The 27,067-nt window shown below is 51.8% G+C and overlaps 12 protein-coding genes across 12 annotated transcripts; 8 read left to right on the forward strand and 4 right to left on the reverse strand.

Moving 5' to 3' along the window:
• Window positions 1-1,234: 1,234 nt before the first annotated feature.
• On the forward strand, window positions 1,235-1,399 carry CABS01_12839 (uncharacterized protein; the record flags this gene model as incomplete). The annotated part of the gene is made up of 1 exon (XM_060546191.1): window positions 1,235-1,399. The coding sequence occupies one exon, from the start codon at window positions 1,235-1,237 to the stop codon at window positions 1,397-1,399; it is 165 nt and encodes a 54-aa protein (XP_060395580.1).
• A 616-nt stretch (window positions 1,400-2,015) lies between these two features.
• On the forward strand, window positions 2,016-3,198 carry CABS01_12840 (uncharacterized protein; the record flags this gene model as incomplete). Its single annotated transcript, XM_060546192.1, has 2 exons — window positions 2,016-2,271; window positions 2,342-3,198. The coding sequence occupies 2 exons, from the start codon at window positions 2,016-2,018 to the stop codon at window positions 3,196-3,198; spliced, it is 1,113 nt and encodes a 370-aa protein (XP_060395581.1).
• Window positions 3,199-4,776: 1,578 nt separating this feature from the next.
• On the reverse strand, window positions 4,777-5,202 carry CABS01_12841 (uncharacterized protein; the record flags this gene model as incomplete). The annotated part of the gene is made up of 1 exon (XM_060546193.1): window positions 4,777-5,202. The coding sequence occupies one exon, from the start codon at window positions 5,200-5,202 to the stop codon at window positions 4,777-4,779; it is 426 nt and encodes a 141-aa protein (XP_060395582.1).
• Window positions 5,203-6,018: 816 nt separating this feature from the next.
• On the forward strand, window positions 6,019-8,424 carry CABS01_12842 (uncharacterized protein; the record flags this gene model as incomplete). Its single annotated transcript, XM_060546194.1, has 5 exons — window positions 6,019-6,065; window positions 6,134-6,594; window positions 6,646-6,702; window positions 6,760-7,689; window positions 7,748-8,424. 5 exons carry the CDS (start codon window positions 6,019-6,021, stop codon window positions 8,422-8,424), a joined length of 2,172 nt encoding a protein of 723 aa, XP_060395583.1.
• A 1,039-nt stretch (window positions 8,425-9,463) lies between these two features.
• On the forward strand, window positions 9,464-10,686 carry CABS01_12843 (short-chain dehydrogenase; the record flags this gene model as incomplete). Its single annotated transcript, XM_060546195.1, has 5 exons — window positions 9,464-9,512; window positions 9,629-9,989; window positions 10,081-10,193; window positions 10,304-10,495; window positions 10,604-10,686. 5 exons carry the CDS (start codon window positions 9,464-9,466, stop codon window positions 10,684-10,686), a joined length of 798 nt encoding a protein of 265 aa, XP_060395584.1.
• A 354-nt stretch (window positions 10,687-11,040) lies between these two features.
• Window positions 11,041-14,173, reverse strand: CABS01_12844 (fungal specific transcription factor domain-containing protein; the record flags this gene model as incomplete). The annotated part of the gene is made up of 4 exons (XM_060546196.1): window positions 11,041-12,917; window positions 12,971-13,845; window positions 13,917-13,990; window positions 14,060-14,173. 4 exons carry the CDS (start codon window positions 14,171-14,173, stop codon window positions 11,041-11,043), a joined length of 2,940 nt encoding a protein of 979 aa, XP_060395585.1.
• Window positions 14,174-14,362: 189 nt separating this feature from the next.
• CABS01_12845 (uncharacterized protein) lies at window positions 14,363-14,701 on the forward strand (the record flags this gene model as incomplete). The annotated part of the gene is made up of 1 exon (XM_060546197.1): window positions 14,363-14,701. The coding sequence occupies one exon, from the start codon at window positions 14,363-14,365 to the stop codon at window positions 14,699-14,701; it is 339 nt and encodes a 112-aa protein (XP_060395586.1).
• A 1,115-nt stretch (window positions 14,702-15,816) lies between these two features.
• On the forward strand, window positions 15,817-17,073 carry CABS01_12846 (cytidylyltransferase; the record flags this gene model as incomplete). Its single annotated transcript, XM_060546198.1, has 1 exon — window positions 15,817-17,073. The coding sequence occupies one exon, from the start codon at window positions 15,817-15,819 to the stop codon at window positions 17,071-17,073; it is 1,257 nt and encodes a 418-aa protein (XP_060395587.1).
• Window positions 17,074-18,330: 1,257 nt separating this feature from the next.
• CABS01_12847 (F-box domain-containing protein) lies at window positions 18,331-19,536 on the reverse strand (the record flags this gene model as incomplete). The annotated part of the gene is made up of 1 exon (XM_060546199.1): window positions 18,331-19,536. The coding sequence occupies one exon, from the start codon at window positions 19,534-19,536 to the stop codon at window positions 18,331-18,333; it is 1,206 nt and encodes a 401-aa protein (XP_060395588.1).
• A 571-nt stretch (window positions 19,537-20,107) lies between these two features.
• Window positions 20,108-21,424, reverse strand: CABS01_12848 (SirQ; the record flags this gene model as incomplete). Its single annotated transcript, XM_060546200.1, has 3 exons — window positions 20,108-21,024; window positions 21,082-21,336; window positions 21,388-21,424. The coding sequence occupies 3 exons, from the start codon at window positions 21,422-21,424 to the stop codon at window positions 20,108-20,110; spliced, it is 1,209 nt and encodes a 402-aa protein (XP_060395589.1).
• A 1,502-nt stretch (window positions 21,425-22,926) lies between these two features.
• On the forward strand, window positions 22,927-24,315 carry CABS01_12849 (acyl-CoA dehydrogenase family member 10; the record flags this gene model as incomplete). The annotated part of the gene is made up of 2 exons (XM_060546201.1): window positions 22,927-23,241; window positions 23,302-24,315. The coding sequence occupies 2 exons, from the start codon at window positions 22,927-22,929 to the stop codon at window positions 24,313-24,315; spliced, it is 1,329 nt and encodes a 442-aa protein (XP_060395590.1).
• An 836-nt stretch (window positions 24,316-25,151) lies between these two features.
• Window positions 25,152-26,891, forward strand: CABS01_12850 (aldehyde dehydrogenase; the record flags this gene model as incomplete). Its single annotated transcript, XM_060546202.1, has 5 exons — window positions 25,152-25,256; window positions 25,310-25,667; window positions 25,718-25,806; window positions 25,868-26,467; window positions 26,529-26,891. 5 exons carry the CDS (start codon window positions 25,152-25,154, stop codon window positions 26,889-26,891), a joined length of 1,515 nt encoding a protein of 504 aa, XP_060395591.1.
• Between the last annotated feature and the right edge of the window lie 176 nt (window positions 26,892-27,067).

The following is a 27,067-nucleotide window of genomic DNA, read 5'->3' on the forward strand; positions in this document are numbered from 1 at the left end:
TCGAGTTTCTGCGAACCGGACAAGGTGCAAGGTTGCTGACCGTTTGATAGATTGATGGGTGTCAGGATCCATGTGCCATCATTCATTACTGTGTACATAGTATGGTGCAAAGTGCGGCGTGTCCACCCTGAGCTTGAGCACAGACGGCGCGGTCGCATTGGATCCCCAAGGTGCCATCGGTGCCATCTGAGCCCATCTTTCTTTGACGCGAATGACACGTCTGAACTCTTGACTTCTTTGCGGGATGGGCGGGACCCCGGTCACGTCGTCGTCATTCGGACGAAACTCCCAACTTTCAGTCTCTCTCTCTCTCTCTCTGTCTTGTCACATTTACCTTAACCTTGTCATCACGGAATCAAGGATTGGGTGGTTTGTTTGAAGTCACCGGCAGGCATAGCAACAGCAGCAGCACCAACAGCAACGGATTGCCAATTGGAACCGCACGCGTGGGATCCTCCGACTCGCCTCGACTCGCCTCGCCTTCAATACGGTGGCATAGTATTATCCCAACGAATAGAAGCGACTTTTCTTTGGCGACTTTGGCCTGGTCCCATGCTCCCATGGCCCCAGCCTGCCTTGCCCTGCATTCATCCTGGCCATCTCTGTTCCTGGCACAGCAAGTCGTCCCGGGAGTATTTCCTCTTGTTTTACCTATTCTTACTAACAGTACTCACTTGACCGTATGTTTTACTCATTAGCGAGCTGCCAACATGGAAAAATTCTCCCGGTCCCTTCCGAGCAAAAGCAAACACTCTCTCACCCTTCTCGATTCTTTCTCCCTTCATTTGCGACCCCCAAAACAAGTACCAACCCCCAGAAGAAGGACCCCAAGAAAACCAAACCAAACCTCAGCTGCAGCAGCATCGTCAGCATGCACACCATCCGCCGGCTGACGGCGGGATGAGACGAGAATCACATCCAAAAGATCGTCGCACATGACTCTCTGGCCAAACTCGACTTGACAGGCATTGCATGTCCCTTGCCCATGGACCATGCCCATTGAACCCCCCCCCCCCCCCCCCCCCCCCCCCCCCCCCCCCCCCCCCCCCCCCCCCCCCCCCCCCCCCCCCCCCCCCCCCCCCCCCCTCCCTCCCCCCCCCCCCCCCCCCCCGCCCCCCCCCCCCCCCCCCGCCCCTCCCCCCCCCCCCCCCCCCCCCCCCCCCCCCCCCCCCCCCCCCCGTCTACTCCGTCTTCTACGCAGTACTCCGTACGCCTAGGTCGCCAACGCCGTCCCATGCCTCATGTCATGTCGGCTACCCGCCCCCCTCGAGTTCCCGTGCGCCCGTTCGGACGACTTGCACCTCGAGTCGTGAGATTGGCGTCCTGGCGTCCACCAACTCAACGCCCGCCAACGCCACATTGGCTCAAAAAGTTTGCCCGCCCATCTGCTCTGCTCTAGTGTCCGTAGCTCCACGCTCGATCTATCTCCCCCCCCATTTCCTCCCTGGCTTTCCTGTCGATCCAAGAAGCCCGAGCACACCCTCTAGACTCTTGTTCCCTACCAACTCCGTACGCTGTATGATGTATCCGGTCTCCATACCTTCCTTGCCTATGAATACTTCGAGAGTCAAAGCATCAAAGAAACCAGAAAACCCACTTCATCAACAGATACACACGCACGCCCGTTTGGCCCCAACCTGTTGGTAACCCACTCCTCGATCTGTTGTCTCGCTTTGAAGCTTGTTCTGAGTCGTGTTCCCCCCATCTGCCGATAAGCACTCTGTTTGCCATTTCCCACCGGTCTCAAAACTCTCCCGTCCTCCCTTCCTTTAGGCTTCAGGCTTCAGGCTTCAGCTCGCCCTGGTCATCCATTCAGCTGATTGCCGGCCACCCGCCAACATTGCTTTTCCCGATCCGGTTTCCGTTGGCTGCCGTTCTTAATCCCTTCCCTCCCAGACGATCCTCTCTCTCCCTCTCGTCACTTCCACTCCCTTCAACACTAAGTTAGTTCCTTCACGTAAATCCTACCTACTCTCGGCGCCAGTCCATCATGCCATCAAAGTGACAGGTCAACAATGGAGGCAACTACAGTCGATGAGGCTGTGTCGTCTCTCAAAGAGTTATACGCCGAGGGCACCGAGCATTACACCCAATGGAAGAGGAAACGCACACTTGGAAACCACTACTGTCGGAAATCATCAGAATCCGGTATTCGAAGGGACGTCATTACATGTGCTTTGAGCATCTCGTTGGAGCTTGCGAGGAATCAGATCGAGGAGACTTATGACATTGCGACTGTTCTTATTGGAACCGACTTCTCCACCGGCGATAGTGAGTTTCCACCCCATCGACGTCGCAACCCGTTTCCATCTGTCTGCAGCCACGCTAACAGCTTCAACAGCACCATGCCGGGATATGCTTTCCAACCAGCTGTTCAACCTCAGTAGTCGGGTTTCTCACCTACGCAGGGTCTCTTCTGACTCGAGCTTGACCGGCATTCTCAACATCTCAGATATCATACAGACATCCGAGTCTGTCAGAATCGCCTCAGTCCAGGCCCTCGGTGCCTTGTATCACCGTCTCGCCGCCGGACGCCCAGACATCCCCGAGCACCTTCCCATCTCAAAGCCCCGCTCGCGGCATACGAGGCCCATCTCGCAATACTCGAGTAGCTCGTCAACCAACAACCACAGCATCATCTCTCAAGACGAAGATGACGACGACGAAGATGAAGAGGAGGAGGAAGACGACGACATGTCGATGACCATGACCATCAGCACCGACCAGGCACCCTTCCAATCAGAACCGCCCTCGCCTCCACCAACACCGCCAACACCAAAAGCCATCGCCAGCGACGCCGTCTCCATCTTCGCGCCCTCGGAAGCAGACACGACCAGCACTACCGCCTCTGCCTTCCTCCGCCCCAAAGTCAGCGTCTTCAGCATGTTCTGCCCAGAGGCCATGACGCTCCAGGTCGACCTCTCCAAGCCGATCCCCGACGCGCCGAAGCGGTGCAAGTGCGGGTACCGATGGAACCCGCTGCTGCCCGGCAACAAGGACTACATTGTTCTCAAGGACGGCTTCCGCATGTCGAGCCGGTTCCTGGCCAAGTCGCACTCGGACAGGAACATGTTTGCGTGCTGTTTATGTGTGCCGACGGGGACGACGGATAACTACGAGTCGGCGGACGCCTTGAGAGCGCACATCAATTTGTATCATCGCAAGTGGCAGATTTTGCATGATCGCGATATTCACTAGGGCTTTTTCGCTCGTGAACGATGTGTCTTTCATCGGCGAGGTGGCCTTTTCCCACTTGGCGTGCGGGCGCGTTGGTCGTCTTCATCACTTGATTGGTGGCGTTTTTGATACCTTTTGATTTTACGATTGGTTCTTCAGTTTGTACAGTGTTTTTGTATCTTAGGGCGCAAAGGAGTGTTCAGGTGATTGAAAAGCCGGTAAGGGGTTAAATACCACAGGAGCTAGGCAGAACTGGACATATATGATACCCATCGGGAAGAGAGCACTCTCTCTTTTCGGAGTTTAATTGGTTTAAACTATCAACATTGCTCAAAATTGTGAATAGATGATGCCTCTCATTCACCTCCAAACGGTCATTTGAAGCGACGAGGCAGGCCTTTTTAATGTCTAACCGATGTTGAGCTGCCGTATTTGACCTAGACCATCAGACAAACTTGCGCGATGGATCGCTTTAGTGTTGAAAAGACGCTACTAGAGATGCACGTCGCTAATGCAAGGCACGGATGGGACTCGGATTGGACGTTGAGGTAGGGGTTGACTTTTAGTAGCTGGAATTAAGTAGAAGTATAATGTTGGGCTGATGAGGCTTTGTGATGCTGTTATATCTAATTGCACGAGCTGGATACGAAAGTTGGAACTAGTCGACGTGATTGTGAGAAACCTGTCGTTTTTCGGCTCATATCGCAGGATTCGTTGGTACGATTTAATACGAATTCCGTGCCGCCCCGTTGCGAATATGCCGCGGTGGTCCTGAGTACCTTATTATCGAAGAAAGTTAATTCTTTTTAAGTTATAAGTATAAGAATATAGTTTTAATAAAATAGTATAGTACCTACTTAGTACTTAAATTAAGATACTTTTTTAAGTTTATTATAAAAAAATAATAATTATATTACTAATTACTTATTATCGAGGTCTATAAGTAGTATTATAACTTTAATTACTATAGCTTTAACCGTAATAGCTTTATTTATAATAAATAAAAAGTCTAATTATAAGTCCCTTAAAAACCTCTTATTAAGAGCTATAAAAGCCTCTAAGTTAAGTTAAAATACTTATTAAAATATTAATAACTAAACTAACTTTATAATAATAATTTTAATAAAAAACTTAAAAAAAAACGCTAAAATCCTCGCTATTATTAAGTACGATTTATAAAATATAATAACGTAATTATAAAATATTATTAATATATCTTATACTAAGAAAAGTATTATTAATATTAATAAAACGGATAAGGCTATATTAATATAATACCTCGGCTTCTTTTTATAACTTAAGGATAATTACCTTAAATAGTATTAAAAATTTATTAAAAAGCTCTCTTAAATACTTTAATATATTTATTATTATTTTTATAATAATAAAACTCCTAATATTTATATATAAAAGTAAGTTACTTATTTTTAAATAATAATATTAGCTTATTAATAAGCTATTAAAACTATAATTTTAGTAATCCTTTAATAAGAGAGAGGGTAAAATAGAGAAAAGGATAAGTAACTTATAAAAAGGGTTAAGGTTAAATAGTGCGGAATTTAAGGGCAGGGTAGCGTCTATATATACTACGGTAATCCTCTAGTAATACAAAACGATGGAGTTAAATAGTGAGCCGCGGTGGTCCCATAGCTGTATCCGTAGCCGTAGGTAGGCTCTATTTGTTTCAAACCCCTGGTGACGGGCCCGAGCTGGCCCAGCAAGTGTAACCGCGACGGAGACTGCCCTGGTCAACTCACCACGGTGCCGGGGGTTGGTGGTGATGGAGTTGGAGAGGATCGTCGTTAACGGGGCAGGGGGGAGAAGCTCACTAGTCGACGAAGTCCTGAGGCCCTTGATAAGTTGATACAACGACGGGTTGTGACACAAGTCTCGAGGTTTTAGAAAGAGAATTAGTAGTGCATTTTGGAAACGATCCCTAGGGACTATGTGGGAAGACATGGTGAGCTGGATATAAGTCCGGCAGAGGGTCGCATTGTCTTCGGGAGGGATACAGATACTTCTCATGACAGCTTGGCATGTCTCAAGTAGAAGCTGCAGACAAACATCTCATCTTGCATTGCGAGATCTCAGATACGTATAGAGGACTCATCTACCTCATCATTGCAGATATCGTATGTTTGCCTGACAACTTGGAGAAGCTGAATAAGCTCAGCGCAATATCATCGTGACATTGCTGTCTTGCAAAAGTAAATCGCATGACACCTAGCTGAGACTGTAAATCATCAAATGTTTGACCACTTCCATGGTTTCGTGTAGCAAACAGGAACATGATCATGTTTTAGCAATTGCAAACATGAAGGTGAGTTGGTTACTGAAAGGGTTGGTGAAGGGTGATTGCTTAGTTACTTGGATGCTCTGTGGCTGTGGCTGTGGCACAGTGTGGGTTCCTCTGGCCCGGCAGTCATGGGCGCCCCGCAGAGCGGTTCGAACGCTCCGGGGCGGGGCACGTGGGGTATTTGGGTGGCTCCATAGACAGTGTGAGGTCATTCAATGTCAACAAAACAACCTTTCTCACCTTACCTCACCTACGCAGTAGGAATCCTCACCTGGACACCTAGACCACCGCCTTGTCTTGACTCACTCAGGAGCTTCGCCTTGCCTTTGTAGCTCCTTGAAGCTTCACCTAACATCGCGACTCCCTCCGACACGCCTACGCCGACCTTCGCAGTCCATGCCGCTTACCTGTCACAAGACACCCGGCCGAAGCAACTTCTCCGCCTGGCGAACAAACAAGCATCGCAGCTGCCCTCTTTTGGGCCATGATCTAGACCTTTCTGTCGGTCCGACGACCCCAGCGTAGCATACCAAGATCGACCGGCCATGTCGCTGATCCCATACCACCCGCGCGAAGGTCGCGAAATCGTCCTGTTGGTCTACCCTCATTTTGCTTCCTCTTGGTCAGATAATGCATCTTGCTGACAGTGCTTTCCTCTAGGCGGCACCGCAACGCTATAGTAGTCCGTGACCCGTCCTCCCAGAGACTCGAGATCCGTGGCCTGTCCGAATGCCCGACATGCCGCCAGCCTTTGCGATCATCCTCCCCCGAACGTCAATTCGACAGCGCCCGCCACCATGATTCCTTTGTCGACCCGAATTACTTTCGCATGCTCCGTGCCGGCGGCCACGACTCTCGCGCCGACCATCATCCCCCGCCCAGCCCGATTCGTCGCATTGTGCAACCAAGCTTACCCCACCCGCAGGCTGCCGTAATCGAGGAAGCCGAAGACGCCGAGTTCGTTTCTAGTACACCTTCTGTCCAGGAGGGCAGCCGCATCCGCCGCGATGCTTTTAGTCCGAATTATTTCAAAACCTTCTTCATTGAGGAGAAGGAGCTCGGGCGTGGCGGCAAGGGCGTGGTGCTGCTCGTCCGCCACGAAATTGATGGTTGTCAACTTGGTATGGAGCCCGAGCAATCGACTGTCTGGCAGAGATACTGATGATGGATAGGTCACTTTGCGTGTAAGCGCGTGCCTGTAGGCGACGATCACGCATGGTTGGAAAAAGGTACGGATGCATGTGCGACTCTTGTTCAGTCCTAAACGCTGACCCTAAACCTGTCAGTTCTCATCGAAGTCGAGCTGCTCGCAAAGCTCTCTCACCCAAACTTGGTCTCTTACCGTCATGTCTGGCTCGAGGACGTTAAGTTGACACGCTTCGGTCCCAGCGTGGCATGCGCTTTCATTCTACAGCAATACTGTAATGGTGGTGACCTGCTCAACTACATCATCGGGGACCAACCAAAGGAAACGACCAAGGAACAGCTCAAAGCTCAGATGCGACGGAAATCAAAAGGCCAGCTTGAATTGCCCCGCGACCAGTTCGCCTCGCAGAGATTGCTGTCATTTGAGGAGATTTACTCGCTCTTCAAAGACATCACCTCTGGACTGGCATACCTTCATGCTGCCAATTACATTCATCGGGACCTGAAGCCAAGTAACTGTCTCCTGCATCGAGAGGGTAGCGGCATAATCTGCCTGATCAGCGACTTTGGCGAGGTTCAATCTGAGAATATGGTCCGTAAGTCGACTGGATCCACCGGAACCATCTCTTACTGCGCGCCAGAGGTATTGAGGAGAGACTTGACGACCGGGCGTTACGGCAATTTTACCACAAAGTCCGACATCTTCTCTCTTGGCATGATTCTCTACTTTATGTGTTTCGGTCGTCTGCCATACCGGAGTGCCAACACCATCAACGAAGAGCTCGAAGATATTGATGAGTTACGAGCGGAGATTACAGATTGGCAAGGCTTCCAAGACGAACGCAGAGAACGCCCAGATCTTCCGACAAAGTTGTACCAACTTCTCAAGAAGCTTCTTGCTCTGGATCCGTTGCAGCGGCCTAGCGCGAGCGAAGTTCTATCAGCTATGAAAACGGAGTCGACCATGGACGGCGTCCCTCGAGGTAGGAGTTCGAGTCCGTCCATGGGAATCAACGGACGCCGGATACAGAGTCTAGACTCCCCAATGCCGCCAAGCACACCCGTGCCAGGTTTGTGGCTCATTACTCTTTAGAGATGACGCTATCTATCAAACTGACTTGGTCGCAGATCCACAGAAGCAGTCGAGGTTCTCCTCGTCCCAGGAAGGGTACAACATCCCTAGCCGGGCAGCAGACAGCGGCTCTCCCACTTCGGACATACCGGCAGGTCTACGAAGACAATCGGACTCTAGCTCCCCGAGACTACGACCGCAAGCGCAGGTAATGGTGGCCCAACGCAGCCAGGATAGCTTTATCCGCACGACACCAGAGCGAGATGAAAGTGTGGATTCCCTAAAAGATGAACCTCTGAGCTCGCCCCCGCTCCTGATGCCACCCCCTGCTACACCTTTGGAAGCCTTGCGGCACAAACTCATGATTAGCCGATTGCGAGCAGGTCAGGTTGTGCGCTACAATGCTGGACCTCTACTGGCGGTTGTGCGTCTCGGCTTCTTTTTGAGCAAAATGCTCAGCCTGACGCGCCCATGCTGGCCGTACGTAGTTAGCCCAAATGTCGGGGCGCCATTGGTGATTTTGGCTGCTCTTGATCTTGGGCTTGCCGGGGCCGGCACGCGGCCGATAACGCCATATGAGCGGGAAACCGGGAGACGTCTATCCAACGGATTGCCTTGGACTTGGGGCTTACGAGGAAGCGTTATTCTCGTGATACTCCACCTTATTGTTCTCTGGGTTGGAGGACGGTATAACTCTTTATGCACGACGGGGCATGGAACCTGGCATCTTTAATTGCGTTGACTTCAGAGTCGCCAGTGGAGGGTTTCCATATCTTTTCTCCGGCTGGGTTCAACTTGGACGTGCTGCCTGCTGAACAGACCGCATGCTGAGACTTGGAGTCGAACTTCTTTCATAAGGTCTAAACAAAGTCGACGAGTGTTGACTTCCAAAAGCTGGTAAATGTATGCTGTGAGGGTTATTCCCATGACGCAAGCATTGTCTTTCCATAGTTGGAACAGCGGGTGCGAAAGGGCTGGTTAAATCCGTTTTATCAGGTAGTATGGGTTAAGAAGAGATTACCGGTGGCGAATGACTCCTTATTTCAGTCGAATTGATGGTCCAGCGATAGCATTTGGGAATATCGTCAAAGGAGCAAACTACCATTTCCAAAAATAAAGGCGTACTTGGAATGCGAGTACTCGTCGGGTGGGCGCCGCAACAGTATCCTTGACCGAAGGTGCTTCCATCCCACTCAACCCTTCGCTATCTTGATCTCTCAATGCCACCTCCTCGTTAGAGAGGGGGACTTGGGAATGGCGTGACAGGAGGTGGTTCGATAGATACCTCCAACAATAGAAGCTTAAATTTGTGCCAACACTCCAGGTATTGCTTTATCCTGCGGCCTGCGGGGAGCGGTCCATCCCGTGGTGTGGGTAGACCCGCGCGGGAAGCTACGCTGGGTATGCTTCTCCGCGATCTTCCCGCCTCGCTTTCTTGGACGATGTCACCGCCGAGGAAAGGTGGCTGCGCGTGTTTCCTCGATGAGATGATGAGATGGAGATGCGTATGCGGAGTGAAGCAGCTTGTCTCACCGGTCCATCCGTCTTATCAATCGTTCTTGGTTTTGGTTTAGGTGTACTGTGTAAGTGCGTGAACTTATTTACATTGGGACTTTTCATATAAGTTGGCATTGCTGGCACACTCCGGATTGCTCAGTAATCCGCGCATCCAGTGTCGGCACCCAGGATTAGCATTCATAAACCCGTATATAGGCACTCAACGCCGTTGTCAGATGTGAGTTTTCTAAAAGTGAAACAAGCAAGATTACATTATGGCGTCTCTTCTCCGTGGTGCGGCTTTCATCACTGGCGCGGCTTCTGGTACGTTTGACTCCCATTCATTTACTTAGAAAGACCTACATTCATCATTTTCCCGCACATCCTACTCAATTCCTCTTATTAACAGAGAAACATTGACGTTAAATACAAAACAACAGGCATCGGCCAAAAAACGGCCCTCGCCTTCGCCCGAAACGGCATCACCCGCCTCGCCATAACCGACATCAACGCCCAAGCCCTCGAGGCCACGAAATCGCTCCTCAGCGAGAAGTATCCCTCCACCGAGGTCCTGACACTGCCCTTGAACGTCCGCGATGCGGCTGAAGTAAAAGCCGGCATCGCGGAGACGGTGTCGCGGTTCGGGCGCCTCGATGTGGCTGTCAACAACGCGGGGATCGCGGGTAAGGGGGAACTGACGCACGAGATTGACGAGGAGGAGTTTGGCGGGATTGTGGATGTTGATTTGTATGGGGTGTGGAGGTGCCAGAGGGAGGAGATTAGGGTTATGTTGGAGCAGGAGTATGTTTTTTTTTCTATCTTTCTTTTCTTCCGACGTTATTCGCTCAGGTGTCTCTTGGTGAGTTTGGTATTGATGTGAATTTGTGACTAGGGACCTTGGAGTGAGACGCGGTCGAGGAGCCATCGTCAACGTGGCTTCCATTTTTGGCGTCGTCTCGCCTTCGCTTTTCATGGCGCAGACGGCGTATTCGGCTGCGAAGCACGGTACGTCGTCAACTCGCCCCCTACCCTTTTCCTTTCACCTTCTCTCTTTCGAAAGAGAAGCATGGTAAAGCACGCCACATAGTAAAGGTACTAAAACAGAACCACAACAGGAGTCATGGGTCTGACAAAGAGCGACGCAAACAACTATGGCCGACGAGGCATCCGCATCAACGCGATCTGTCCCGGCTGGGTCGAGACGCCCATCGTGACGCCCTTTTCGCGCGAGGCAGGGAGCCCACTGAGTCAGTATGTTGAGATGACGCCTTTGCAGCGGTTAGGTCAGCCTGAGGAGATTGCTGATTGTGAGTCTTTACTGTCATTGCTTTCTTGATGTCTTTCTTGAACTACGTATCTTGATTAAAGTACGGTATCTTCGATTTGGTACTTGGACTGACGGGCTCTTGATCTAGGTATCACGTTCCTTGCTTCGGATATGAGTAGTTTTATGCAGGGGTCTGGGTTGGTTGCTGATGGTGGGTTTACGGCTCATTAGTCTCGTTGGTGAGATGGAAGGCGTGGGATGAGGGCGGGTGGTTTTGATCGTGGTGATCTTGACAATGTTAGAGAATCTGAGTAGTTTGTGTCACTTGTTTCGATGGCTCTGGGACACGTAGTTGACAAAAGAAGATATCTACTCAATTATGCTTCACAGCCGGCACATCCCTACCTACAACGCTATGTAAGGAGTACGTACCCAGGTACAAATGTCAAGAAACGAACCAAGCCCGCAAACTCCTATGGACTACCAACGCCCAAGATGAAGTAACGAAGAGTGAGAGAGAGAGAAAAAGAGGGTGGATGCTAAAGAAGAAGAACCGGGTCTGCATCCCCATGCGATAAGGTTGAATCAGAAGCTCAAAAAATCCAGTTCGTGGTTTCTAGGCGCTTCGTCCGCCGGACGCCTCTCTGCCTTACCAGCAATGGAACTCTGCACCAGCTCAATCAGACTCACAGAGGTCATGGTGTCCAGACCACCATCGGTACCCATCCAGTCCATGGCGTCATGGCCAAAGGGCCCGAAACCTCCTTGATCCATGACTGTGCCCTTGGCCTCACTCTTGAGACTGCTCTGAGTGGGTTCCTCTTTGTGGACCTTTTGCTGGCTTTCCCGGCCACTTTCCCCTCCACCACTGAGCTGAAAGCTGGATGGTGACTCAAGACCGATCCCGGATGCTCCAGACTCCCAATCGTCCAGTTCTAAATCGCCATACCGCAGATTCGCCTTTTGAGACGGCGATGCGTTACCGTTGGTCGTAATGTCCTGTGCCCAGCTGTTGGACAGTGGCGAAACAAATATGCAATCCTCCACAGGTTTGCTCTTGGCATCCGAAGCGTCGCCTTCTCTATCATTATCTATCGCCGAACCGTTGAGAAAGTCTAGATTGAATAGCTGATGATCGTTTCCGCCTGGATGATACGTCGCGGGCTCTAGGGGAGAACTGATGTTTGCGTACACGTTACTCTGCGACGACCTGCGCGTCGACGACTGCGTCTTGGCGCCGAAGAAAGGTAAGGGCGGGCGAGCGAACTCGGACGCTCTTCGACTGCTCGTCGATGGGCGACGTCTTTTATTCGGTGGGCTGTCCCTGACTTCCGCCTCACGTCTAGCTGGTAGAAAGGAGTAGACACTATCCGTGTTGCCTCTCCAGCCAGGACTTGAAAGGAGACTCTTTTCGCTGCCCGTCAATATGATAGGCGGCTGGCTGGCACCGTCGAGACTGTCGTTGTCGGTCCGGAGTTTCCCAAGCACCGCCTTCAGTAGGTTGTCCATGCGTGCTGCTGGCTGGTAGGCTTGACTCATGTCGCTGATAGCGCTGGCCAGAATCTCTAGGTATCCGAGGTACGTTCGCCTATCAGACTCGCAACGGTGATATGCCAGTGCCGCAATCAGAGCAATCGCTGCAGTACCGGCGTGCTGAATGCCGGTGATGAATATCTTGGTACCGTCAAAACGTTGTCGGTGTTGCCAGAAGATTCTAGCCACTCTAATCGCATGGAAACTACAGATACTGCGCGATGATGCAACTCGGCCTGTGTCTGTGGTTGATTGTGACACGTTCGTCCCTAGGGAGTGATTGAATTGATGGTGGTCGGATGTGTCTTTGGAGTCAGGGTTCGAGTTCGGCGTAAGGTTTGCGTCAGTGCTGATGGTATCGCCAGAAACCTCTTCGTAATTCGCCCACGAACGGTGCAGCAATATCATCGACACGTGATATTGCTGGTGAAGAAGGAAGTAGCTGAACGGTGCATGCTTGATGTTGGCAGGCTTCCACTGCAAATGTTCCGGCAACCGCCTATACCAATTCTGCAATTGGCGATCGAGGTTGGTGCTCTGAACATACGCATCTTCTTCGCTATCCGCTCCGTCTCTCTTATGAAGACTCGCTGGTGCTTGCCGGCTGTCTCTAGCTTCCACGATACGACCCGCAAGCTCCATCAACTCAACGAGCTGATCGTAGATTTCCACAGTTTGATTCTCCTTGTTAGTGGGCCCAGGCGTTCCCATGAGCGACGTGAGCTGTGAGAAGCGCCGCGATAGCAGATCCATGCCGACATCTTGGCTTTTGATGCTCGTGGGCCGACCGAGGAATAGGGACCAATATTTGTCGTATATCACGCAGGCTCTCATCACCATATGGCGGATGTCGACCTCCTGTTCGTCAAAACCACTGTTACGGCAGTCCAACTGGAGCCCGATGTCAAAAGCTAATCTATTCGCCATCCCTGATGAAGCATCATTATTATGTGTTCTTTGAAGAGGCACGCGATCGGCTTACCAGCATACATCCACCCAGTATTATCTCTGCCAACGCCGCATTCCAGGTCGCCGAGAAGAAGGAGGGCCTGTACGCTGGGTATTCCACCAGGTCTCTCGAGTTCGACATCGAGCATGTACTTGGCCTCCCTGTGCAAAGTGCTCTCCCGGTTCCCCAAAGCCATTCTTTTCATGTCGTCACGACTGCAATCAGCAAATCGGAAGCCCATAGCCAAGATTGCGATGTGCAGGAACGACGAGTAGAATTTTGGGCTTTGCGACTCTCGATCGGATTCGAACGATTCTCTGTGAATGATTTTAAGCACACTATTGTAGTGCGTCCAGAAATTGTTCATGAGGTAGTCGTGAGTCGTCGCTGTCAGTGTCCGAAAGATGCGTTCAGCACGCCGTATCTGCTCTGATGGTTCACGGGACCGCGAGCTATCACTAGTGTCGGCGTAGTAAACATGAGAATTTGCCGTCGGGCCGAAGAAGCGGAGCCGTCCAGATAGCTGGTCAAATGAAAGATTCCCTCTCGTCGAAAGAAGCCTGTGGACAACGTTCTCTTGTGTTGAATCCAGTATATGGAATGCAGATTGTTCTTCTGCAGGAACATGGAAGCAGGGGCTAGTGGTAGACGTGTTCTCTGCGTGGTCGCTACCTTGTACCGAGTAGTCATCGTTTCCAGAATCCGGAGGCGAGGGGACCTCGGGGGCAGTTGGTCTCTTGACTGGAAACCTTCTTTGCTCTCTTGGCTCTTCCGATAACTGCTGGTTCTCGCGTCTCGTCTTCGGGGGATGCACGGCTGGTGGAGGTTGAACACCCTTTTCCTGCAGCATGCCCTCGAGCATCGCAATGCGATCGGACAAAGACGACATGTACGCCTTTGATATTGGTCTGGTGACTTTGTCAGCATTTCAGATAACACTGAATTCAACTGGGAGCATTCGGCTCTCAAGTATACATACCGCCGCCGCTCATCGTCATTCTTGATAACGCACTCATTACCGGCCTTTTTGCACTGGACGCACTCCGACTCGCCCTTTGGAACTACACAGCGGATTCTTCTGTCCCGACAAGAGGCGCAGGCGACAGATGCTCTGTGCCTTACCTGTTGGTTCTTGGCTTGGCGGGTTGAAGGTATGCGAGGAGTAGTGTTTTCTTGTGCGGTGATTCCGGCATCATCGTTTGAGCCTTGCCCGGCTTCATCCTTGATGATGGTCATGGTCTCGTATCCTACGTTTTTGTAAAGAGCCACAGCTTTCCGGGTACTAATGGAATTATACGTGGGAAAGTGTAGGTATCACGATGATGGAATTGCGCAAGTGACGACCCAGACGAGTTCGAGGAAGGATACTGGAAAACGAGTGCAAAATCAGAGGGGAATGGCTGTCCAACGGCGAGAATGCCGAAGATGGAGGACGAGCAAGTCCAAGAGCGTCGAGACTCAAGGCTGGACCCCACCGTGACGACAAACAACGGGGCCCTGGGAGTGTCACGCAGGCAGGCCACCCCTCTTTCAGGTTTCGTTCAGGTTGTTGGCCAGGAGAGGAATGCCGGCTTGGTAGAGACAGCGGAAGGGCAGTGGATCCTGGGCAAGCAAGCTCAGATGTGGTGGGATGGAATGGTGCAGGTGCAGGCGGAGGTGCATGGCGAGGAGACGGTTCAAGACAGCTTGTTTCCCCAATCTTACACTTGCAGCGAGCCATTGCGGATCCGAACTCAGAGCTTGGCTGCGTTGGAGGATTCGTGAAAGCTCCGAGCTCGGGACTGGAGTCCGGGATGATCCAGCGAATGCGACACTTGTCGCGACGGCGAATCCCACTCTTGCCCGATAGACTAGGAGAAATGATTGAACTAAAGCAGCCCAATGGAACCAGGGCACTCCGTTACCCCAGACGGAGGGAGCTTGATGCTGGATATCCGGCGAACCCACAGTCAATGGTCTGGGGATAGTGGGCCACGGGAGGCCGGAGGAGCCAAGACTGGGTCGGCCATATGGATACCACAAAGAGAGGGGGTATGCTCCATATGGGACGACGACGACGACGAGGACAAGAATCCATGTCGGCAGGATGTTGTCCGAGGGGAGAATGGAAAAGGTCTGGACGCCCCATTGACAAAGATGGTTGCACGTCGGATGCGGGGAAGGTTGTGAGGTCCACCGGATGCCGCAGATGGACGGCGCAGTGACATTGAACGTCGAGATCCGATGTCGAATTAGACGAAGCGGATTTGCCGACAGTTTTCCGCGGCGGACGAAGCGGACAGCAGCTGGGTTGGCTCCCCTTCACTAGAAGCTGACGACATGTTGACGGTCCAGGAAGGATGGGCCATTACGTCATTGTAGGTAAAGTACAGCAGAGAGCATCATCGTACTGAAAGGGAAAGTCTGAGATTTCTCTGGATCTTGTTAATAGCAAGGCGTAAAGTAGAGTTGACCAACATGTTGTTGTTAGTTGAACATGACAAAAAGAGGTTGGTTAAGGAGCTCCAGAGACAAGACACGGCAGGATACGTACTTGACCAGTGGAGATAGGGTTAGCCAATCATATGACAGTGACGCAGCCCCGCGTTATCTCCGCAGCGGCAAGGATGAATCAGCATCGCTAGCGCGAGCCCCACACTCTGACTCGTCCCCCCTCACCTCGGCCTGGCAGCAAGAGCTACCTACCCTGCGGAATCACCCCCACCTGCCCGAGGGAAACAACAGCTCACAGCACCGGATTCAACTCAACTGAACTGCTGTATCCGTGATTGAGGCACACATCGCCGTTACTTGCTAATTCTGTCTATAGTATACCATTTGTGTCTACTGTTCACGTCTCTTTGCAACTCGTCACGTGCAAACACGAACCGACTCCCAGAATGGGCTCTCAAGACTACCCGAGCCTACTGCTCCTCCCGCTCCCCACCCAGCCACCATCACGGGCCTCGCTCAGCGCCGCATACCGTCCCTCGCTACAGGCAGTCCTATCCAAAGTCAAGAACCCAAGTCGGTCTTCCGTACTTATTGTGGCTGTCGTTGGCCCTCTTCTCCGCGGGGCATCACCAAAAACCAAATCGCTGTCATGGCAAGCTACCCAGTCTCTCATCGCCGGTCTCTACAGCCTCATCGCCCTGATATGCGCCGAGCAGGCCATTGCCAGCGATGTCGACGGGGGACCTGGCGCGGTTGACGCACGCGTCGTCTTGGTGGACCACGATGCCAACCGGAGGTTTGCGCCGGACTTTCAGGCCGCCATCGATCCTAACAACACAACGGTCGTGGACCTGCCGACCTTTGCCTCGGCATACCACCCCTGGAACTTCATCTTCCATATCAATAGTGAACAAGGCTATCGTACATTGTCGACATATCTCAAGTTCGCTGAGAGTAGGCAAACGATTTTGCAGTCTCAACTGGTGGTTGTCGAGGCAGGTCTGAGTATGAATGTCGAGGGATCGAGCGAGGATCCAGTAGAAGATACCCCGGGATACAACATCGTCTGTCTAGGGGGCACATTCGACCATTTACACCCCGGCCACAAATTACTCCTCACGGCAGCCGTACTTCTACTCCGGGTGCCGGTCAAGGACTCGACATCTCATTGCCGCTTGATCGTCGGCATCACCGGAGACCAGATGCTGGTCAACAAGAAACACGCAGAGCTCGTGCAGTCATGGGATGACAGAACCAAGTACACCCTCGACTTTTTATCATCTCTTCTTGAGCTAAACAAAAGCGGGTGGAAGAAGAAGACAAGCCCGGCAGAAACGGTGTCGAGACAACCGGGCCGCGTCGAGGCCACCTTTCGCGACGGCGCCATCATCGTCGAATGTGTCGAGTTCCAGGACGTCTATGGCCCGACGGTCACGCTGGAGGAGATGGATGTGCTCGTGTACTCGGGGGAGACGCGGTCGGGAGGAAAGGCTGTCAACGACAAGCGGACGGCGCAAGGGTGGAAGCCGCTGGAGACATTTGAAGTGGAGGTATTGGATGCCAGTGAGCAAGGAGAGGGGGCGAGCGAGACGGAGAATTTCGCGTCCAAGATCAGCAGCACAGCGATTCGGAAGCAAAAGGCCGAGGCAGCGGCCAAAGCAACGGCGACAGCGAGGCCAGAGAGTAAAAGCCGGCTGGCTTAGTTATTCGATGGTGAATACGGTGGTGGAAACATCACGCCTATGGCTAAACAATACGGAGGCGTGACTTTTTGCAGTGCCTTTGATTTCTGTGGGAAATTGGCACCCTTTCCCACGCTTGCTTTGGCTTGAAGCGCCCAGAAGAGAATCTGAATAAGCTCCTAGGCGGGCCATTGCCCAGTTTCCCATCACCCAAGGCAAAATCCAACGAATTCAGTGGCATTATGTCAAATTTCGACTGACTTCCTGTCCCGCTTTAATAATTTAAAGATCCAACATGGCATATCCCCCTGTTCAGTCTCTTCCGTGCTACGAATAACAGCCCGCCATGAAGGAGTGGACCGTAGTGGCTGAATGGTTGACGCACTTTGTAGAGACTCAAGGAGACGGAGTAACCAAGACCGTGTGCCGTATCACATGTAAGCCTAGCTCAACACTCATTTGAAAGAACGTTGCATCCGAAACGTATGGATTCCTGCCGCAAAGCTACGTCAACTGTCTGTGATATAGAAGCCTAAAGACTATCATGCATAGCCATCGGGCCTCTGACTGGTTTGCTTCTTCCTAAGGTAGATATCGCTTGAGCGGTACTCACTATTCTCCGCTTGCCCCCGCATCCAGTATGCCGGTGGGAGCTCTGCCGATGTGCGCTTCTATAATCCTTTATACAGCTGGTCGGACGGCCCCCGATGGCGTGATGCTCTTTGACGCTCTCTGACGTATTAGTTAGAGGTAATGTTTGGGAGGACACTCCGGTTTGAAGCATCGTGTTCATTGGGTTCGCAAATTGTGGCTCGATGCACTATTTTTCTGTAAATGTTGTGGATGATTAAAAGAGTTGTCGTTGTCTACTGTACCATCGCCCAGCTGATGTTAAATCTGGGGTGAGAAGCCTGGTCCGTACTAGGCTCCGCAAGTCCGGAGACGGCGGCGGGTGGGCCCGAACTCTGACCGCGACTAGTGGAGCCGCGATCTACGGTGATCATGTCCGGTCCGGCTCATCTGGTGCGAACAGCATTGAATCAAATGATGTAAAAGCCTACACGTTCACTATTCGAGTTTGGGGAGAGACTGACTGAGCCAAAGCACTGGATATACTGGATGTGGTCTTGGTCTTCGTCTATTGTCATCTAATCTTCGTCTACTCTTCGTTTATACTTTTCTACGTATAGTTTGTTGTTCCTCTGTCTTTACTTTGACTTCTCACTCCAAGTCTTCTAGCCTCCTCTGTTTGACCTTTGGTTTCTAAGTCTTTTTCTTCTAATCAGCTTCACCGTCTGTGTCGAATGCCCCGATAATATCCAGCTGCAAGCCGTGCTCTCTACACGCTTCCTTGATCTCACATGAAACTCCAGCGTCGCCCTCAGGCACCACAAAGGTCTTCCAGGCCTTGGCGACGACGTCTTTGGTCTGAATCGTGTAGAGAAGAAGATCCGTCACCTCCTCGTCGGAGCCCATCTCGTTGAAGAACTCCAAAATCTCCATCTCTGGTGGGAGACCGACCGAGTGCATGCGCGGCTTCTTAGACGTCTTTCCAAAGAGCTGGTAGTCCCAGTTCATCCTCATACTCTTGAGCGCCTCGAATTCTCTCATCCTCAACGGTTTGCGACAGCCGAGCGTTGGCGAGTCAATGGTGAACGTCTTAAGTGAGTGGGCCTGGGAGTTGAGGGCGAGCACGTAGTCGGCAAAGTTGTCGGAGCTCTCCTCCAGCTCGGGCTTCGGCTCTGCCGTCTGCGTCATGACGAACTCTTCCAGGCCCTCTGGGAATTCGAGGAGGTCTGAGAGTCCGTCATCGTTAATGTCGCATTCGAGAAGGTGTAACTTCTTCAGTCCGGTCTCGTGGGGACGCTCCATGAAATCGAATCCTTTCTCGTCGAGTTTGGCTCGTTTGATGATCAGGGTCTCCAGCGTGGGGTGAGCAAAGATGTGGATGTTTTCTCGCAGGTCCCAGTAGGCGTCATCGGCGCACTGGTAGAATAGTGTGCACTCCTTGAGGTACGCCAAGTCGAACGGCCCGTTGAAAAGGGTACCGATGCCGTGTAAAAGGACGTGAGGAACAGCAATGTCGAGTTTTTCCAGATTTGACATGACGGAAAGTGTGCGCGAAAGAGTATCGGACCGCGTGGGGTCATAATGAGAGTTGTGAACGGGTGCGTCGAGGGCCAGGCGCGAAAGCTCCTCATTAGGATAAATCAATTTCACCTCATTAATGGCCGAACCACGCCGCGGTCGCCGGCCCAGCGATTCGCTGAAAGTGAGATGAAGCTCCGGGCTCTGAAAGTGAACGCTCTTGTACAAGACGGCATCGGCCAACCTATGGTAGCGCTTGTTCAAGCGCGATACATTGCAGAGGTCCTTGTGGCAGAGGCGATTCAGCGTCTCGATGAGGAGCTCCTCGGGCAAGGCGGCGAGCTTGTCGCGTTTGGCGTCGTCGCCGTTGACGTCGCCATCGGGGAAGAGCAGCATACTCGTCGACCTCACGAGTATGCCTTCAGGCCCGGCCTTAATGGGGTGATGGTCTTATCTTCCGTATCGTGGAGACCCTCAGCTGACGGGGGACCTTGCGGGAACAGCGGGGCGGGTTTAAATCGTATGAGTTGTTGAGCAGGGACGGTAGAAAGAAAGGAAGTAAGGTGAACGATTCACTTTAAGAAGAAAACTCTCCCCAAGAAACCAAAAATCGAAGAAGAAATTCTGCAAGCAACAAGGTGCTCTAAACGGTTCACCTCAAGCAGCGTCGGACTGAAAGAATGCGAGGAATGTTTGAAATGCGGAAGTTGCATTTCAGCAGCGTCCATCGTAAGGTGGCCACTGTAACGCACGGCCACTGTGGCTGGGATGCATGTGTCATCCTGTTTTCGGTTACGGTACGTCTAAGTACGTACCTGGCCGGAAGGGTGGGTCTGGTTTCGGGGCCTCCTCCGGCAAGGCCTCCCCAATGAGGGCCGGGGCCAGCTCCCGACAGGATCCGTTCAACAAAAAGGAAGAATTGTTGAAGCCAACGTTACTAATGATTCTTGTGAAAGACGTAGAGACGCTACGGAATGATTCGAGCCTTTCTGAACCTGTTGAACACAGTATGCCAAGAACTCTTCGTATCGATTTCTTCCTTGCTGGAACCCCACATCTCGTGGCACTGGGTCATGTCAAGCTGCCTGTCGAAACCGAGCATGTTCGTCAGACCGTATATCATTCCCACGCCATGCGTTGGCTCAATGAAGGTACGGTCGTTGATAATGTGACCGCCAACAAGGCCATACTTCTTCTCCATCTCTTTCCACTTTTCAACATGCTTCATCAGATAGTGCTCAGGCAGAAGAGCCTGGCGATCTGGCAGAGGAGGAGTGCCCTTCGAACCAAAGTACTCACAGATGACCGGCCATCTGTATCTCCAAGAAGAAGATTCAAAGTTGTCACCGGCATTGTACGTCTGTTTGTGTGTGACATTGGGATGCAACGATGCGTAGATGCAAATCTTGGCGAGAATATCTTGGTTGCTTTCCTGGCTGAGATTGTTCCAACACTTTTCGTTGCCCGGGAAAGGGCATTCGACTCCTTTTCCTTGGATTTCTGCAAAGAGAGTAAGGTAAATTCCCAGCGTCTGTGCCGCGCAATAAATGTTGTTGTTTGGTACGAAGCCAACAATTGTGTCAGCTCTGACTTCGCACCAAGACCAACTCTTCCCCTCGCAAAGCCGAGACAGCGCATCAATCTGGTGGTAGTAGAAGAGTTGCGAGCCAAATGGTTCAGGGATTCGCGGTAGCGACTCGCGCAGAGGGAGTTTCTTTGCGAACGGAAAGTGATCAATGAGATGGATGCCATATGCCTTGGTGCCTGTTGGCAGGACGACAAATTGCAGGCTTGGGGATAGGCGATCAATGGCAGTAACAGCCTTTTTGACGAGCTCAGTGTTGATCTCGCATTCCTTTGCCGGGTCGAGGTTCATAATGTAAGCTGGTAGGTAGTATTAGCACACGGACTGGTGTAAATGCCGTCACTGACGTTCCATACCGCAGAAGTAGACGTGGGTAATCTTCCGGAGATTCTCTACTTTGTTCCGGATATCTGTTTCGAAAGCTTCCTGCCCTCCAGGTGTCAGGATGTTTACACCGCTGACAACGTGAAGCTTCTCAGATACTGGCCACTGAGTGGTTTCGCTGCTGATTGGGCGATTGGTGAGGGCCGTCACAGAATCAAAGGTATCTTGGCTGGGATAACCTTGGAGTATAGCATTAACGATGGCCCACCCAGTGATTCCACTTGAGCCTGTATCGCCTTGTTAGAACGAGCAAGTTATTTGAGAACGGCTATACAAACCAAATAGCAGGGCATGCTTCTCAGCTGTCTTCGACATGGTGGCTCTTCGAGCACGCAAATAATGAGCTGAGCGCTTGCTATACTTAGGTTGTTCGTCGGTTATCACCCCTTTACTTGGTCAAGCCTCTGCAGTTGCGTGGTTCAGTATTCGACGTCGATTCAGGATATTGCGAAAGGAGAAGGATAGGTTGAAGACCAGAGATACAGTAATCTGATAACGTTGGTTGCTTAGAAGGATTGGGTCTGACCGGCTTTTTGTTGACCGCTTATCTGCATGCCAAGGTCGCCATTCAACAAGTGCCTCTTAAAAGCTGGATCTTCAGCTTACGAGTAGGAAGAGAATGGGGACTAATTTTCACTGAGGCGTTGCTTGCCCTGCGCCGTGACTTTGAGCTTAATCTAGTCATCACCGCCCAAGAGTCCGAGCAGAGTTTAACAACAAAGTCAATGCAGTCGACATTGGACGGACTTGAGTATGAAGGATAAAGTCCATCCTAGCAGAAGACTACCTGAGAATGAACCTGTCATCTTCATGCAATAAAGAATTGACTGACGAAAAGATCTGTGGAGGCAGTGTTGCCAGATGTGTTGCACTGTTCACTATCCGCATGTCTATGCCTTCATACAAATACGAGGTGCAACAACCGGAGTTTACATGGCATTGGTTTATCTCAATCCGGCGAAAGACAATACATAGAAAAACCAAAATGATATTACATATTGTTCTGCCAAGTGTGACTATGGTAGGACGGGACCACACAGACTAAGGTCGTGACCTAGGGGGGGTAGGCGGCAGCGGGAACAAGCATAGTAGTAGAGCACACAGTGAAGCACGCAAAGATACTTCTACTCTTCACATCTCTACAGGGGAACCCCATGCAACCCTCCAAAGGTAAATTGACAAGTGGATAGAACGTGGAAGATAATAGAGGAGGTAGTTGTACAACAACGCCAGGTAGGCGTAGCATGAGTACTATGAGGCTGGTAAAAGGTTGGCCTGATAGAGCAGATAGTAAGGAAAATCCTGCAAGGTCTCATTGGCTTCTGAGGCACCCTATCAGGGCGCTCAACCAAGGATTTGAATGGGTGTATGAGTGCGGTATTGTTTCGGGTTCCAGTCTTCTCCTCCTCATCCTGACGCACAGCCGATGGTCCCCGGATGAGCTCCCCCGCGTGGACTCCGCACAAGCTTGCAGAGCCGTGAGGGGCCGAGGTCAACGCCCCACCCCAAGTTCCCCGGCCGTCTGATACTTGAAGGATGTATCGAGGACACTGAATCATTAGCGTCTGGAGCCGCATTGAGCTCTGGATGGTACTGGAGTCTGCCATGGAGGGGAGCTCATGAGGTACTTGGACTCGCCTGTTGGTACGGTGCAGCGGATGGTCTCGGCAAGGTCGCGGTACCACTAGGCTTGGATGGATTCTCTAGGCTTTATAATGCTTTTCGCTATAAGTTGAAAGTTCATTTTGAGGATACAACTCAAAAGTTCAGGCAGAATTACCGACCACAAAGCCCACGGATAATCAAGTCAACAAGTTATGGAGAGTCCCGCTTTTGCTCACCTGCCACCATGGGTGAAAGCCAAGCTCTCACCTTTGGCCATTGAGAAGATCAATGCTGTGTACGAATGGGTCGAAAATGAGTGTATCCCGAGAGAGCAGGTCTTCAAAGCCCAACTCGAGGCTCGACGCTGGACAACACCGCCATTGATACACGAACTGCGCAAAAAGGCCAAAGAACGCGGTCTTTTCAATCTCTTCCTACCCAATCACTTCAAGGAAAGTCCGGGTCTTACAAATTTGGAGTATTCATGCTGCGCTGAGATAATGGGCCGGTGCTACTGGGCAGCCCAGGTACGAAACATGTCTTTGTATTATGGCTGATGGAAAGACTGATGTGCTAACTTGCTTTAGACGATGAACTGCCACGCTCCAGAGACAGGCAATATCGAGCTTCTGGCCAAGTACTGCAACGAAGCACAGAAGAAGAAATGGCTCCAGCCGCTTCTCGACGGCACTGCATCCTCTGCCTATTCCATGACCGAGCCGGACGTAGCGAGTTCAGACGCAACACAGATCGGAATCAGCATCAAGCGCGAAGGCGACTTCTACGTAATCAACGGAAGGAAGCTCTACGGAAACTGTCTCTGGAACAAGGACTTGTCGTTCTACATCCTCATGGGCTGCACCAACCCAGACAACCCAAAATGGTCCCGTCACTCTATGATCATTGTCCCCTGCGACACGCCAGGAATCAGCCAAGTTCGCAACCTGACAATCATGGGCTATGACCACGCCCCAGAGGGCCACGGAGAATACCTCTACGAGAACGTCCACGTCCCAGTAGAAAACATCATCCTCGGAGAAGGACGCGCCTTCGAGATCGCCCAAGGCCGTCTGGGTCCCGGCCGGATCCACCACTGCATGCGCTTAATCGGGCAATGCGAGAGAGCCTACGAGCTAGCTCTGATCCGCTGCAACGACGCCCGCAAGAAGCCACGCGGAAAACTCATCGGCGAGTTCGATTCCAACATTGAGCGCGTTGCCCAGATGCGTCTCGAGCTGGATGCCGCCCGCCTCGTCGTCCTGAACGCCGCCGATACGATGGACCTCTTGGGGAACAAGGCTGGCAAGAGAGCGATTGCGCAGAGCAAGATCTTGGTGCCGATGATGGCTACGAAGATTATCGACGAGTGCATGCAGATGTATGGAGGCCAGGGACTGACGCAGCATACGCCGCTCCCTGAAATGTGGACGTATGCGCGCTTTGTGAGGATTGCGGACGGGCCTGATGCGGCGCATCGGCATCAGGTTGGAAGAGAGGAGATGAAGACGGCGGATGAGGTTATCAAGAAGCACAAGGTGTATCAGGAGCGCTGTATGAAGTTTGCAGAACAGTACGGGGAGCGGTACATATCATTCGACTAGGGATTAGCCACAGTGAAATCCAGGTGGGCTCTGTATCTTAGATAACGAGAATGCTAGAGCTTTGAGTCTTTTACTACAATCAAGTAATCGTAGTAGTAAGCGAGTGTAGTCAATGCTCACACTCTCATCATGGGTTTCGAGAGCCATCGCCAGCTGGATGAGCTTTCCTTTGGTCGACGTCCATCTCTTCTTCATCAAAACTTCCTATACAGTAGCCATGTCAATTATCGTACCGCTCAGAAATCCTGCGCCTCAACAGCCATTAACTATTGCGACCCAACCACAGGAACAAAGTGGGGAGAACGTTGATCCAGCGGAAAGTCAGCCGTTCTCCCGAATCAGTTATGCTTAATTTAGACAACCAACTCGACTAAGGATGTCACAACTTACTCAGCATTCAATTTGTACAAAAGACCCAGTATTATCGTCAGCTTTGGTCCTTCTGTCCAACAAAAGATCCCCGCAGTTTGGTGGCGTTTCTCGTGTGGTGTCGTGGAACCCAAGAGCTTTTCGTTGGCACAGAAGGCTGCGTAAGCTGCGCCAAGTTGGACGTGCATGCGTCTCCAGGCAGGCGAGAACAACGATCCCCTCATTGAGGGTGCATTCATGCGCTGTGATTATGCGATGCCGGAATGAAGGAGGACGCCGAACTTATCTCCGTGGTCCTTCGATAGCCTTTGTGTAATGGGTCATGGCCGGAGTTGTAGATGCTCAGAAGATTATCAAGATTGATTTGCTCATTTAAGCCCGTTCTGCTCTGCGTTGTTAACTGAAGTTCCGCCCGAGATCCGTCGTCTTATCTCATACAGCGCCCTTTCTTAAAGCATCTGCTCATCATGGATACATTCGGGTCGTCGTTGAAGGAAGCTGTGAGCGGCAGCAAGTCGGAGTTCCCTTGGAGCAAGACCAACCTCCCCAAGCAGCTGTACATAAACAACCAAGTGAGCAGGAGTTTATTATCTAAGAAAACTTGACGTCGCTGACAGAACGTTAGTATGTCGACTCCAAAAACAGTAAGAAGCTAGAGCTCTTCAACCCCAATGACGAATCTCCAGTAGCCGATGACGTCCCTCTCGGCGGCCAAGAGGACGTCGACGCCGCCGTCGCAGCAGCAGAAGCCGCCTTTCCCAAGTGGAAAAAGACGCTCCCGACCGTGAGGCGAGACATGCTGAACAAGCTCGCCGATTTGGTCGAGCAGCACGGTCAGGTCCTGGCGGACCTCAACCGCCTCACTCTGGGAGCGCCTTGGGCAACCTTTGGAAGCTTGGAGATGAAGATGGCCAGTGAGAGTCTGAGGTACTTTGCGGGCTGGACGGATAAATTTCCCGGCGAGACGTATCCCCAGGAAGATGGTGAGATAGCGCGTGTCTTTGATGTCGAATTTTGACTAACGTGGATGTAGGCTTCTTAAAGATTGTTCGGAATGAACCACTTGGCGTTTGCTGTGGAATCATTCCCTGGAACGGTCCTGTTGGGAGTATTGGCATGAAGGTATAAAGTCACGCGGAACGACTCCCTCTTAGCTTTTTCATGCTACTAAAAACTCGTATAGGCTGGTCCCGCGCTTGCAATGGGCAACTGCTTCATCCTTAAGCCATCAGAGAAGACGCCGCTTGCAGCGCTGGCCTTCGGTACCCTCATCGAACAGGCCGGGTTCCCGCCAGGCGTGTTCCAGATCGTCTCTGGCGACGGAAGCACGGGTGCGCTGTTGGCTAGCCACATGAAGGTGCGCAAGGTCAGCTTCACAGGCTCGACGAACACGGGCCGCAAGATCCAGGAGATGGCGGCCAAGAGCAACATGAAGCGGGTGACGCTCGAGCTCGGCGGAAAGTCGCCCGCCGTCGTGTTCAAGGACTGTAACCTCGAGAACGCAATCACCTGGTGTGCGAACGCCATTACGGCGAATACGGGGCAGGTGTGCGTCGCTGCTAGCAGGGTGTATGTCGAGGCGCCCATCTACGATGAGTTTGTCTCCGGGTATAAGAAGGCCATGGAGGAGAAGCTCAAGGGTGTTGGTGACCCGGACGCTGAAGGGACTACCATCGGCCCATTGGTCGACAAAGCTCAGTTTGAGAGGGTTCAGGGCTTCATTGAGCGTGGTCAGCGAGGGCAAGGGACACTCTTGGTTGGCGGAGGCCGAGTTGGCAAAAAGGTAAGGACTTCTGTCCAGGATCGCTGTCCAGACGAGAAACTTTTGTTAATCTCCAGCCTAGGGCTACTATGTCGAGCCCACGGTGTTCGAAGGCGTGGCGCAAGACGCCGAGATTGCTCGACAGGAAATCTTTGGGCCAGTGTCCATCATCAACAAGTTCGAAACCGAGGAGGAGATCATTGAGAAGGCCAATGATACCAACTTTGGGCTCATGGCCGGCATCTTCAGTCAAGATATCAATCGTTGCCTGAGAGTTGCTTCAGAGATTGACAGCGGTATGGTGGGGATCAACTGTATCAGCCTGATGTTCCTGACGGCGCCGTTTGGTGGTACCAAGGAGAGTGGACTGGGTCGGGAGGGCGCGATCAATGCGCTAAGAACCTTCACGGAGCCTAAGACTGTCATGGTGAACTTGACGTACTGAGGGGGCCATAGTCGTACATAATAGTATATCCCGAATAGTGAGTTGATAGGTCATGCCATTACTACTACCATGTGATCGTAGCCACACCGTGCCGACCCCATCTTCATGTCTCATCAGGTCGCTTGTGTTCACACATGCTATACCAGGATATGATATCCTGTAATCTAGCCATTTAC

This window comes from Colletotrichum abscissum (genome assembly GCF_030869225.1).
Source record: "Colletotrichum abscissum strain IMI 504890 chromosome Unknown Scaffold_40.1, whole genome shotgun sequence".
Taxonomy (NCBI): Eukaryota; Fungi; Ascomycota; class Sordariomycetes; order Glomerellales; family Glomerellaceae; genus Colletotrichum; species Colletotrichum abscissum.